This window comes from Hibiscus syriacus, unplaced genomic scaffold, assembly GCF_006381635.1.
Source record: "Hibiscus syriacus cultivar Baekdansim isolate YM2019G1 unplaced genomic scaffold, ASM638163v2 tig00110940_pilon, whole genome shotgun sequence".
NCBI lineage: Eukaryota > Viridiplantae > Streptophyta > Magnoliopsida > Malvales > Malvaceae > Hibiscus > Hibiscus syriacus.
The window spans coordinates 2091470-2105265 of record NW_024062923.1 but is presented as its reverse complement, the minus strand read 5'-3'; the positions used below and the strand labels follow the sequence as shown (position 1 = coordinate 2105265).

Below are 13796 nucleotides of genomic sequence, written 5' to 3'. Positions count from 1 at the left end.
TGACATATCTTTAGGTCATTTGTGTTTACAAGACAGGAATATGCTCTCAAAGAGGTACTTTAGATGAAGTTTTACGAGTCAAGCATCCAACGCGATGCCTAGGTTTCTTTGTAAAAATGAAACAATATTTCATGAACATGCCCTTAAATACCCTTTTCATCTTATTCTTCTATATATAGTAAAAATTAGGAAGAAAAAAAAGGCAATCAAATTCTTTCCCATGGAAGAGTTTTTGAGAAAACCCGGTATGTTTTAATTTTGTGTGTGTTTTTCTTCATATAATTTTAAATTAGTTAAAGACAACGAAGAAATTAATACAAGATAGGAACCCTGACTCATGTTGTTGATGATGTTTTGTAGAGATCATAAGAGTTACAAGAGATCTTCCACCAGCTCACTATATATTCAGCATAGACTCATTCTCTTTGTTAGTTGACACAGGGATCAACAAATATGAATCCCATGCATTTGGCGTCGACAATTATAAATGGTAACTTTTTTTACAAATGTTTTACGTCCGATTTTTTAATGTAAAATCAGATATTGTATAAGATTTTATATCCATCTCCTTATATATAAACATTTTTATATCATAGATCACAAAAGTCTTGTACTTACCCTAGTTTAATTAAAAAAAATTGAATTAAGGAAGATTGGGCAAACATATTTTTTCATTTCCTTAGCTATTTCCTATGGCATTTACAGGAGGCTGTCACTGTACCCAAATGGCAACAAGAATAGCAATGGCGAGGGCTTCATCTCCCTTTACTTACAAATTGATGGGACTGAAAATTTTCCTCCTACTTGGGAAGTAAATGTTAACTTTAGGTTTTTCATACATGATCAAATTCGTGATAAATACTTGACTATCGAAGGTGTATTCTTTTATGTACAAGTATAGAATTTATTTATTTTTATTAGTTAAACAGATACTAATTCAAAATCAAAACAGACCTAAAATAAAAATCAATCAATCAATTTTTATAAATTCTAGAATTGATATTCATCGTATCTAATCGAATACATGACAAATACTTAACCATCAAAGCAGTATCCTTTATTTGCATAATATTATACTTAATTAATTTTTGATGTTGGGCAGAAACTGATGGGGTGATCAAGCGATACTACCGGATGAAAACGGAATGGGGCATTGCGCAATTGGTGTGTTTGGATCACTTCAAGGAAGCTTCAAATGGGTACTTGGTAGACGATTGTTGCACATTTGGGGTCGAAATATTTGTAATTAAACAGACAGGAAGGTTGGAACGTGTTTCAATGGTGAAGAACCCTCCCAACAATACAATTACTTTCCAACTCCATAACTACTCTAAATCATTCTCTGAGTACTATACCTCTAATGTTCAAACTATTGGGGACTCAAAATGGTAAGCACGTACTCACCTATTTACCAAGTTAAGCTCGGAAAATCGAGTTCGACTAGTTTACAAACGTTAATATCTTTATGATTGCTGTTAAGAATCGAATATCAGATTTATTGGTTATATTTTTTTAAAGAGTGGTTATATAAAATAACATTTTGTTATTGGTTTTGTATGGCTAAAAAACGCAGGGAATTGAGAGTTTACCCTAGAGGAAATGGAACGTGGAAGAATATATCACTTTCTGTGTTTTTGTGGTTGATTGAGGGTTACAAGCTTCCATCTCAAGGAAAAGTGTATGCAAAATACAAGTTTAGGGTCAAAGACCGTTACAATGCCGCTAACACCAGGGAATTTATAGGTAATTTGCCCTAATTTTAACACCCATACAAAACATTTGTCTTAATAGTTTAGAGTGATAATTTATTCATAGTCTTTTTCAACTATTGTTAATGTACATATCCGTTGACGTAGCTGTTTAAATCAAGGATTTCTAAAAAAATGTCTTTAATCATTAAGACCATTTAATGATTTCTTACAAAAACATAATTATCATAACTAATAGCAGTAAATGTATATTATCTTTTTAAGAAAAGCTTTTCCTGTTGTTTAAAGGTGCAAATTGGTTTACTGCTTCAGCTTATGGATATGGTTTTCAATCCGTCATGGCACTGAGTGATCTGCAAGATAGATCAAAAGGCTACCTCGTTAATGATACTTTGATGGTGGAAGCAGAGATTATTGTTGTTTCTAAAGTCAAACTTTTCTTATAGAAATAATTATTTTATTGTATATTAAGTGAAAAATAATTAAATCTTATATTCTTAAATAGAAATTAAAAGGAAAATTTATTTAATTTATTAAAATTTCAAGTTAAGAAAACTATTAATAAGATAAAAGTAACCATAGCAATGTTGAGTATACTGGTAAGTCACTTTATACTATTATGAAAGAAATTAATTTTAAAATTTAAAGATCATATTATTTTTAACATGAATTCTAAAATTAATTTAATAGATAAGTAAGATTAAAAAATGAGTAAATATAAATTTTGGCATATAATTTTAACATTTATGTGCAATATGATACTTTTTTATACAATTAGGTATTTAGCTTTTTAATGGTTATGTGTCTAACCATAGATATATATTTTTTTGTTCGATGTAATTAGATACCTACTAATTTTTAATTACGAATATATTTTATTTTGATTAATTTATATTTATAGTTTTAATATTATTTAATTAAAAGAATGTTATGTGTTACAAATTTAAAAAATATATATTAAAATTTTAAATATGAATACATATAGTTTAAAAGATATTAAATATCGTCAACTAGTGTTGGTATAAATGGTTGAGATTCAAGAATTTAAACTTGTAAGGTCAAGTTTGAATCTTACCATATACTATTTTTTACTTATCTCAAATTAATAAAAAATAAAATAAAATAATATCATAAATTATATTTATCTAATAATATCAATGTAAGAAATGTACGTAAGTCGCCCGACGTCGTTTAATCCGTTCAGCCACTTTGGCGGCAATGGAAACGAACTTTATGGTAAAGTTCCATAAATCGATAAACAAAAAACAAAATATTTGAAAAATCTTACTGATCAAGCCAAAATGGGAGTTCACGGTCTCTGGGAACTACTGGCTCCCGTCGGCCGCCGCGTGTCCGTCGAAACCCTAGCCGGAAAGAAACTCGCCATCGGTAAACTCGAAATCCCTAAAACTTGCAATTGTACATTGTTTTAATAAATTATTTACTATTTTGTTTTTTTTTTTCTGAAGATGCAAGTATTTGGATGGTTCAATTCATGAAGGCGATGCGAGATGAGAAGGGAGAAATGGTTCGGAACGCGCATTTGTTAGGGTTTTTCAGGAGAATTTGCAAGCTTTTATATCTAAAAACTAAGCCTGTTTTCGTCTTCGACGGTGCCACACCGGTTCTCAAGCGTCGCACTGTCATTTCTCGCCGTCGACAGCGAGAAAATGCCCAGGCTAAGATCCGAAAAACCGCTGAAAAATTGCTCCTCAATCAAGTAACATTTTTTCCCTTTTTATTTTCATTTTTCTAACTTTCTATTATGGAATGCTGATTTTTTAAGCTAAATTTTGTTATTTACTATTAGTCTTTTACTACTTGTCAAATAAATGTGAAACAGTAGTATTTAATTAAAAAAGAATAAATTCCATATGATTCAAATAAATTTTGTTTTTTAATTTCTTAAAAATGTAGTATTTGTAATAGGGTTTTTTTAAGATTAGAAAAAGGGTTAAAACTTGTAACAACTGAATTGAATGAAAATTGAAAATTTCTCTTGTTAATTTATTTTCTACATGTTGCCTTGTTATTATATAATTTGTAATGTGTGGTGGAGATAATGATTTTCCCCTGTTTGTATCAAACTTTATTCTTTTTTGGTTTATTTTTCTATGTTTTATTGATTAATAGCTAAAGCAAATGAGATTGAAAGAGTTGGCAAAGGATCTCGAGAACCAGAGGAAAATGCAAATGAATAGTAATAAGGGTAAGATGGTTTCTTCGGATAACTGCTCTGACACTAACATTGTGGGATATAATGCCAATGTGGAATTGACAAAAGAATATGATGTAAAGCTGAAGGAAAAGTAAGCCGTCAATTGAATAGTTTCCTTTTGTTTTAAGGATATTCTTTTACCATGTTTGTTCTTAAATGGGGTTTTTTTTTTTTGCATTTTTATTTTTGTATCTAGATTAGAAGTGCCTAGTACTGCAAAGGATGGGGGTCACGATGACAATGAAGATGAAGATGAAGTGATAATACTGGTTAGAGCTTAATAACTATATACTTGTATTTTCTATCCTTATGGAAGTATTTGCATTTCACGTTTTCTGCTAGATTGAACCACTTTAATGGAAGTATCACTCAAGTTCTTGTTGGAGAAGTACACTATATTCTGGTTATCAAATAAAGTGTTTTTACTGCTCATTTCTTTTAATATTTGCAACTTTTGTAGTTTATGATGGCTATTGTACTTGATTGGTTTGTAGCATGATATTGATGGAAATATTGATCCTGATGTTTTTGCTGCCTTGCCACAATCAATGCAACGCCAACTTCTTAAGCAGGTGAGGACCCATATTTAGGCTGGTTGTGAGATTTTGCTGTTTCTGTCTTATGTTTTTTTATAAGAATTGAAGGCCTCATTAAGAACCCCCTTCATGATTAATGGAACTCGTAGAGGAGCTCCTTAATCAGCGGAAGGAGGAAAAGAGTGCCTTAGACTTCATTAATAATGTAAAGGATACAAAAAATTTAAAACATCTAGAATAACCCCCTTACAAAAAAACCGAAAACCCAAAAATAAATACCCCTAACAACAACACTGTACTTAGCCTATTCCAGCCTTAGCTAAGCTATCTGCCTCTATATTAGCTGTCCTAGCAACCCATCTAATTACACCCTCCGAGTCTTTAAGCCTATCAGCAATTTCCTTGACAATTATTACATACACATCTGGACATTTTTCAACATTCTTAACCCAATCCACTGCCACTTTACAATCAGTTTCAATTATCAACCGACCCTTAATACTCCCTCGAAAAGAATCAAAGAAAGATAAACCCTTTTGGACAGCCTTTAGCTCCATCAAAGTAGGAGGACCCGGGTCAGAAGCCTCCTGGAAAGAACCTAAAATCGAACATGCATCATCTCTTAAAATACCAACTAATCCACTTCTCTTCCAGTCACCGCTGGTTGTTGCATCCACATTCATTTTAATGAAGCCCTTAGGAGGAGGGGACCAAGGGAGACTAGTGACAATCGATTTGTTGAAGGATGAACAAAAATCCCCTAGGGAAGGGTCACTAATTAGAGAGCCCTTAGGAATAGAAATCTCTTTGAACTTGGCTAAGAACCAAGAAGCAAGCCTAAATCTTGCTAAGAAAAATATGTCAGTCTGGTCTAACTTCCCTCCATCGAACACAATGTCATTCCTGAATTTCCAAATAGTCCAAAGAACGACGCCTGGAATAAAGGTCCAAATAACATAATTAGATTTCAATTCTTCCCAAGCTAAAAGAAAGATATGAGCATTTTCATGAAAAACCGAACTAAGACTCGAAAGCTTCAAGAATTTGTTCCATAGTGACCACACAACAGAACATGAAAAGAATAAATGAGAGGAAGATTCCTCCGCCAACTTACAAAGTGGGCATAAAACATCCTCAATTCCCAAAACCCCTCTCTTAACCAATTCTGTCTTCACTGCCAGCTTTTGAAAAACCACCTGCCACATAAAAGACTCCACTCTTGGAGGCACCAATCCTCTCCACATGATGTTCTTCCAAAAATGAACCTCCTCTGAACTAGAGGAACAAACCTTAACACATGAACTAACAGAGTATACACCAGTCGCATTACCTTTCCAGATCAGACCATCGTTGGACCCTTTAGACAGGCTGTATTTAGAGATGATTGACATCAAATTTGTCCATTGTTCAAATTCCCAATCAGTCAAATTTCTCCTCAACTGTACATTCCAAAACCAGCCCATTGAACGAAACTCACCGAACTCAATTAATTTGCCACTCTTGTTTGAAGAAATGGAAAACAGTCTAGGGAAGATAACCTTGAGCGGAGAGTCCATCGCCCAAAGGTCTTGCCAAAACCGAATTAGCTTTCCATATTATTATTTGATGGTTTTTATTCGTCTCTAGTTGGGGAGATTGGTGCTTTAGTTTCTGTTAGAGATATTTTGGTTAGGCAGATTCCTAGGTCTTGTAATTGGGAGGCTGACAAATTAGCCAAGGAGGGGATTGGTTGATAGGTTTTAGTAGTCTTTTACTTTGGAGTTTTTTTCTGGTGGTGTTTTGGTTTATGTAATCTTATGTTAGTTTGGGTTATTAATATAATGGGGCACTCTTTTCCTCCTTAGTCAGCTGCCTCTGTTCAAGAGGCAACTATGAGGGAGGTTTTTAATGAGGCCTCCTATTCTTATCAAAAAAATATTATTATTTGATGGTTGATATTGGTTACTTGTAGTGTTTGATTAAATTGCAGACTGATGCTAAGGGTAAGAATATTCTATTAAATAACCCGAATCAATCTAACATGGAGAGGAGTAGCATAGAACACGACACTGCGGCTTCAATTAGTTGCAATCAGGAAAAGCTGGATGAAATGTAATCAACGTTTTTAGTTGAATTTAGACAAACTGTTCAGTTTGACTGTTTTGTTTTGATTGTTTTAATGAGTCAATTTAGGTTGGCAGCGTCTATCGCAGCACAGGAAGATAACAATTTAGCTAATAACTCATTAGCATCAGTTGCAGCTATCGCTTCCGAGGAGGATGGTGATGAAGATGAAGAGATGATACTTGTAAGTTTTTCCTTCTGGAAAAGAATGATGACAGTATTGTGGTCAAATGTTTTGTTGCCTTCTTTGCTAACTCAAGTCTCTTGCTGTGGTTACCTGATCTTATTAATTCAGTCCTTTCATGATAACCATTTTTGTATATTTCTTTATTGATCTTTTAATTTCATTTAATTTTAGCCTGCAATGCATGGGAATGTTGATCCCACTGTTTTAGCTGCTTTGCCTCCATCTCTGCAACTTGATCTTCTTAGTCAGGTGAAAATATCTGTATAATATGGTTATATATTCTTGTCATTTCTGGATTTGTAGCTCCTTCTTCACAATATATTTTGATGCTTATTGGTTCATTCCTGTTTATAGATGCGAGAAAGGTCGATGGTTGAAAATAGACAAAAGTATCAAAAAGTTAAAAAGGTACATTCTTGATGATTTTTTTTATATGCATTGAGAATGCATACCATGTTGAACGAAAGCTACTGGATTCTGCTGAAGGTGTTACTTGTTGAACTATCTTGTGTCTGCCATTTGCTCAATAACAATGACTAGATTAATATTTGTTGGTTTATAATTTAAGAAGCTACCCCCTCCCTTTCTAGTCATTTGAGTGCTGATCTGTTTCTGCATGATGGAATCAACAAGTTAATTTTATATCACTAATATCAAGAAGTCTTATAGATTGGTTTTGTTTCATTAACGACTATGTTAGGTTTGACCCAACACTTTAAAAGTATGGGTTAAACCTACATATTTGTATTTTATCAAAGCTTTGTCAGAATTTGGAAATCTTTCTGAAAGTTTGGTTGATGTAGGATAGTTGCTCGTTATCATTTGATCTTAATTTCTAAATAATGTGTAGGAGAACCACGCCACTGATGCATTTTTTTTACAATAATCACTCTGATTTTGTAGCTTTATTTGAGCCTTATGGGTTTTCTTTCCTTTAATCTTTTCTACTCCAGGCACCTGAAAAGTTCTCTGAGCTACAAATACAATCTTATCTTAAAACTGTTGCTTTCCGTCGAGAGATAGATGAAGTTCAGAGAGCTGCTGCTGGGAGAGGGGTTGCAGGCGTACAGACTTCCAGGATAGCCTCTGAAGCCAACAGAGAATTTATTTTTTCATCGTCATTTACTGGAGACAAACAGTAAGTTGTAATTTTGTTGTTTTCCACATGACCATGCAAGCTATGAACTTATTATTAAAATCCAAATTTTAATGCTTGGTTTGCATCTTCTTCAAACAAGGACTGGCTCTTGGCTTTCTTTCTCCTCTTTTATTTGGGGGTCGTTTTACAGGAGTAATAACTAGTTTGGGTAATACATTCTTAAATTTTCCAGGGTTCTTGCATCTGCTAGAAAAGAGAGAGATGAAAATAAGCAACAAGAGATACATTCAGATCATCCTTCAGGTTCTTTGAATAGTGTTAAATCAAGCTGTAAGTCTAATATGTTAACAGAATCGGTCCCTGATGAATCTACTAGTGCTCGTGATGAAGATGTTGGGACATATCTTGATGAGAGAGGCCGTGTACGTGTCAGTAGAGTGAGAGGTATGGGGATTCGTATGACTCGTGACTTACAAAGGAACTTAGATTTGATGAAAGAGATTGAGCAGGAAAGAACAAATTTGAATAAGGGTGTAAATCTGCAGTCTGTGCCAGATAAGATTAAAATTGACACTTCAAAGAGTGTATCTAGTGGAAACCATTTTGCAGAAACTTCACATGATGGTAACTCTGAATCTGTAAATGTGAATGAGAACCAGCAGTCTGCATTTAAAACTGAAGCTTGTATGGAAATAACTTTCGAAGATGATGGAAAGAACGAGTATTTTGATGATGACGATGATGGTATTTTTGCACGGTTAGCAGCAGGGGATCCTGTGACACTACCTTCTCCTGAGGAAAAATCTTCGAGAAAGCAGGCTTTGGGTTCTGATTCAGATTTTGAGTGGGAGGAAGTTGTGGTTGAAGGAACTGGGGATGGTGTTACTCTTGGTATGAATGCTGAAAAAACTCTTTTGAATAAGGAAAAAAATATTACTGATGAGAGTGAAGTGGAATGGGAGGAAGAACCTTCTGATGCTTCCAAGAGTTCCTCTGTCCCTGTTGAATCGGGTAGAATGCTCTCTAAAGGTTATTTGGAAGAGGAGTCTGATCTACAGGAGGCAATAAGGAGAAGTCTTGCAGATGTAGGTGTTGAAAAATCTAATTATTTTCCTTCTGAAGTTGTTGAATCGAAAACCTTGGGAGAAAACTTGGATGAAGGTTTTGGATCTCTGCATGAAAAGGGTAATCTGGGTGGACCAAGTTTTCCAGGGGATAATGTTAATTGGCAGAATAAATCTTGTGAAAATTTAGATAGACTCCAGAAGCTGTATACCAGGAATGAGCCAAATATATCAGAAAGCTTAAATTCTCCTAAGAGCCCATCACCTATACATAATTCTGATAAAAACATGACACTACTGAATAAACATTCTGAAAAATCGGATGGTTCTCGTTCTGAACAATCAAGGTGCAATGGAAGTTCGGAATTAGTTGCAACATTGGAAAGGCTCAATTTTCCTACAGGGAAGCACTGGGATGCTTCTAAGGGAGTTGACAGGTTGCCAACCATCGCTGACATTGGGTTTAAGGATAGTTCTCATAGTTTGTATGCAGAACATGGTGAACTTCCTGGTGCCATTCTGGTTGATAAGAAACCTGGTTCTGAAGATGGACCATCTAACCTGGTCAGTGATAAGAAAAGTAGTGTCGAAGCTGAACTGTTCATTATGGGTCAAGATAAGAAAGATAATATTGAATCTAAACTATTGAAGCAATCAGTTGAGACAGTTGGCTCATCCATTCCCCCGGTGCAGTCTTATGCAAATACAGTAATATCTGATATTCACATTGAGCAAGAATCGGCAGGGGATATAACTTACAAAAGTTGTGTCAACGAAGCAGAACAGCATAAAGACATGTCTACCATTAAGAACAATGATAGTGAAGAAATTAAGTTCTCGGAGACTAGTTTGGATGAGGAACTACTAATTCTAGATCAGGAATGTATCAATATGGTAGATGAGCAGAGGAAGCTTGAACGTAATGCAGAATCTGTGAGTAGTGAGATGTTTGCAGAGTGTCAGGTGTGTGTTCTGAATTTCTGTTTGCATTTTAGAGCATCCACTGTCATGATCAACAGATTGCTTTCTTTGGCTTGTTAATCATCTTTTATGGATTTTGGAATGATTACTAACATGTGGAAGCCAAATAGTTGGTAAGGTAGCATTCAAGTCTATAAAACAGTGACAAGGGTCTGAGATAAAAAAAAGTTGATTATATATTTCTGGACAATTAGTTTGCACATAAAAATCCATGAGACATGCTACATGGAATTTATGTGCACCGACACACATGTTTGGTTATTTTTTTCTCTCTTGTAACTTACATACTAGGGTGCTAGCTGCTTAACAAAAGGGATATAACATGATAGAGAACAAACATGAAAATTTTATCCAACTTGACTTGGTTCATATTGAAAGATTTAGGTGTCTTTGAATGTTAATTCTCTATGCCTAATATTTGGTGACATGATGCTCTGCAGGAACTGCTGCAAATGTTTGGCTTACCCTACATTATTGCACCAACGGAGGCAGAAGCCCAATGTGCTTATATGGAGCTTACAAACCTTGTTGATGGTGTTGTCACTGATGATTCTGATGTATTCTTATTTGGAGCACGAAGTGTTTACAAGAATATATTTGATGATCGTAAATATGTGGAGACTTACTTCATGCAGGTCGGGACCTTGACAAAGCTATGAAGCAGTTATTTTCTTCTTGCACCTCAAATACTTTTCATTTTAGGCAACTCTTTCATGGTGTAAAATTAATACCATAGACTGTTTCTCATTTCTTTTTGAGGCTTCATAACAGTAAAAATGTTCTGTCAGTTGGGTGGATTTGGGTTTTTCAAAGGTTTTGCTAGTTTTTCTAGAATCTTTCTTGTGCAAACTTCATCTGTCATGTTCTGCTTTCTTTTCCCCTTTTGGTGGTTCTCTGGGGTACTTGTCACGTATACAAAATGTACATCTTTTGCCTTATCGTGGTGGTGTTACTTTTTCTTTTTTTTATTTCTTTCCAGTAAAGATATTTAGCTGTTGATTTTTCTTTTGCATTATTAGGACCTGTGTTTGTTGCCTTGTGTGTTCATTATGTTTTTCTTCTCCCCCCTCCCCTTCCCTCAATTTTTTTGGTTTACTTATTTCTCTTGTTCCGTCTCTCTCTTGTTCCAGGACATTGAGAAGGAACTTGGATTGACAAGGGAAAAGTTAATGCGAATGGCATTGCTTCTGGGGAGTGACTACACTGAGGGGGTTAGGTGAATAATGGAGGCATTTTGACTCTACTGGTTTCATGAATTAAAAGAAATATAATTTGACCTTTTAATTGCCAATGCCTTTCCTGGACTTGCTTTGTTTGGAATTGTTTCTTTTTTGAACGTTTGGATTTCTTATCAATATTTATTCTTAGTTTGTGCTCTTCTGCATTGATAACCTTCAAGTATTTGGTCTTTAACTTATGTACATTCTATTGCAGTGGAATTGGTATTGTTAATGCTATTGAGGTAGTGAATGCATTCCCAGAAGAGGATGGACTTGGTAAATTCCGGGAGTGGATTGAATCCCCAGATCCTACTATATTGGGGAAGCTTAATGTGCAAGAAGGATCCAGTGCAAGGAAGAGAGGTTCCAAATTGACCGAAAAAGATGTCGATAGTGCAAAAACTAGCACCGGAGGCTCTGAAAGCAGCATCGGAAATCAGAAAACGTTTCAAGCTGACAAGAACAAGCAGTCTGCAGATTGCATCGATGACATAAAGCAGATTTTCATGGAAAAACATGTGAATACCTTGTTTCCTCATTGCTTTCTGTTTCCTTTTTATCACAATTATTATTATTTTTCCGTGTTTTATGAATTTATTTTTCTATAATGTACAGAGGAATGTGAGCAAAAACTGGCATATACCCTCTTCATTCCCAAGTGAAGCAGTTATTTCTGCATATTCTTCGCCACAAGTGGATAAGTCAACTGAGCCATTCACATGGGGAAGGCCAGATCTTTTTGTCCTTCGCAAGTGAGTCACCTTACAATTCGATCTTTAGCTTTCTTTAAAAAATGACTTTAAAGTATGTTCAAGGCTCTGCTTTTTAGAAAACATTTTAAGAACAATTCTAATATAAACACGTTTGTGGTTCTTACTGGAGTATGCTATGTGGTTGAATGAAAGTATGTGATAATTGTTTTCCGATCTGCCTTGATTGTATACAGACTGTGCTGGGAGAAATTTGGATGGGGTAGTCAGAAATCGGACGAGTTGCTTCTGCCTGTTTTAAGAGAATACGAAAAACGTGAGGTTAGATTATTTCTCCCCTAATCATATATATACATGGTATCCACGTGACTCAAAGCATTCGCAGCACACCTAGTAAAGAATCACAAACGGTGATGATGATTGTTCATGGTTCTTTATTTTTGTGATTCAAGGGACATGTCATAGATGAAATTCCTGATACTGTTTATTTTACTTGTTTAATGAAGACTCAATTGCGAATGGAAGCCTTTTACACTTTCAATGAAAGATTTGCTAAAATCCGTAGCAAGAGAATTAAGAAAGCAGTTAAAGGAATCATTGGAAACCAGGCATCGGAGTTAATAGATGATGGCATGCAACAAGGTTCTAAAAGTAGGAAAAAGAGAAGAGTTAGCCCAGTTCAAAGTGGAGATAAAGAATCAGGGGAGACTTCAAACATGAAAAAGGACATTTCTCAATGTCAGAGCAAATCCATGGAGAAATCAGTGCCCAAGACATCAAGGAAACGGCAGCTCTCTGGGAAGGATGTTTCATCTCAGATGAGCACTCCAGAACAACAACTGCAGATGTCACGGAGGCTAAAAGCCAACAAACAATCAGCTGGGAATGAAAGAGGTAGAGGTTGCGGTGAAGGAAGAAGAAGGCGTAAAGCAAGTCATGATTTTCAGCAGTCTGAAACCAGCTCTTCTGGTGATGATAGTGGCAATGATAATCGGGAAGTTGATGAGGAGTTAGATCAGCCACGGGAAGTACGAAGGGTAAGCTATTTTCATTTTCTTGGTTTATTGCCCCTGAAAAGAACTCCGAGTGAACTCATTTGTGGGATATTAATGATTTGCCTCTATTTGTCTCTTCAGTCCAAGCGAACTCGAAACCTTGTGAGTTACACCGTGAATGACGTGGAAGATGAGGCTGAAGTGAACCATAAAGATTCCTCTGGTGAAGATGCAATGGAGGAAGAAGCAGATAATGGTGTTAAAGAAAAGATTCAACCTGAAGCTAGAGAGCCTTTTCTTGCCAACACCGATGGGGTCTATCTTGAAACAGGAGGTGGATTCTGCATGGACGAGAGGGGAACTGATCAACCTGGTGAAAACCAAGATGTTGATCCCTCTGAAACTGAACCAACTAATGATTACCAGAAAATGGGAGGCGGATTTTGCACTGAAGAAAGAGACGATGATAAACCCGAGGCAAGCCAACATGTTGATCCCTTTTCTGAAACCGAACCGACTAACGATTACATGAAAATGGGAGGTGGATTCTGCATGGAAGAAAAGAACATTGATCAACCTGATACAAGTCAAGCTGGTGATCCCATTTCTGAAGGCGGACTCGCTAACGATTACCTGAAAATGGGATGTGGGTTTTGCATGGAAGAAAGTGATACAACCAAGGATCTAGATGCCGATTACTACCAATATCCTGTACAAGCAACCGAAGATGGTTGCAAGGAAAGTGCACCACTTCAGGAGACAATCTCAAGTGATGTCAGAGCGACATTCATCGGCGGTCTAAGTGCAATGCCTTCCTTGAAGAGAAAACGCCGGAAGAGGTGAACTGCAGTCGACTTTCTGGTTTGTCTGAAACAATTAGGAGCCTGGAAATTATTAATCTTTTTTTTTCTTGGAACTTGTGTAAATTAAAATTTTCTTTAGACTTTGGTCTGAGATATTGGATTGTAGTAGGT

General features: G+C 35.6%; 2 protein-coding genes across 2 annotated transcripts; both read left to right on the top strand.

Annotated features, from left to right (window-relative positions):
- Window positions 1-220: 220 nt before the first annotated feature.
- Window positions 221-2155, top strand: LOC120147503. Its single transcript, XM_039160864.1, has 6 exons — window positions 221-245; window positions 361-490; window positions 706-875; window positions 1103-1388; window positions 1574-1743; window positions 1998-2155. The coding sequence occupies exons 1-6, from the start codon at window positions 221-223 to the stop codon at window positions 2153-2155; spliced, it is 939 nt and encodes a 312-aa protein (XP_039016795.1).
- A 781-nt stretch (window positions 2156-2936) lies between these two features.
- LOC120147502 (DNA repair protein UVH3-like) lies at window positions 2937-13665 on the top strand. The gene is made up of 18 exons (XM_039160863.1): window positions 2937-3098; window positions 3179-3429; window positions 3843-4018; window positions 4124-4196; window positions 4422-4499; window positions 6433-6554; window positions 6636-6750; window positions 6925-7002; window positions 7108-7161; window positions 7707-7891; window positions 8085-9879; window positions 10338-10532; window positions 11028-11113; window positions 11332-11635; window positions 11733-11869; window positions 12064-12148; window positions 12334-12864; window positions 12964-13665. Exons 1-18 carry the CDS (start codon window positions 3011-3013, stop codon window positions 13663-13665), a joined length of 5055 nt encoding a protein of 1684 aa, XP_039016794.1. The 5' UTR covers window positions 2937-3010.
- The last annotated feature ends 131 nt before the right edge of the window (window positions 13666-13796 follow it).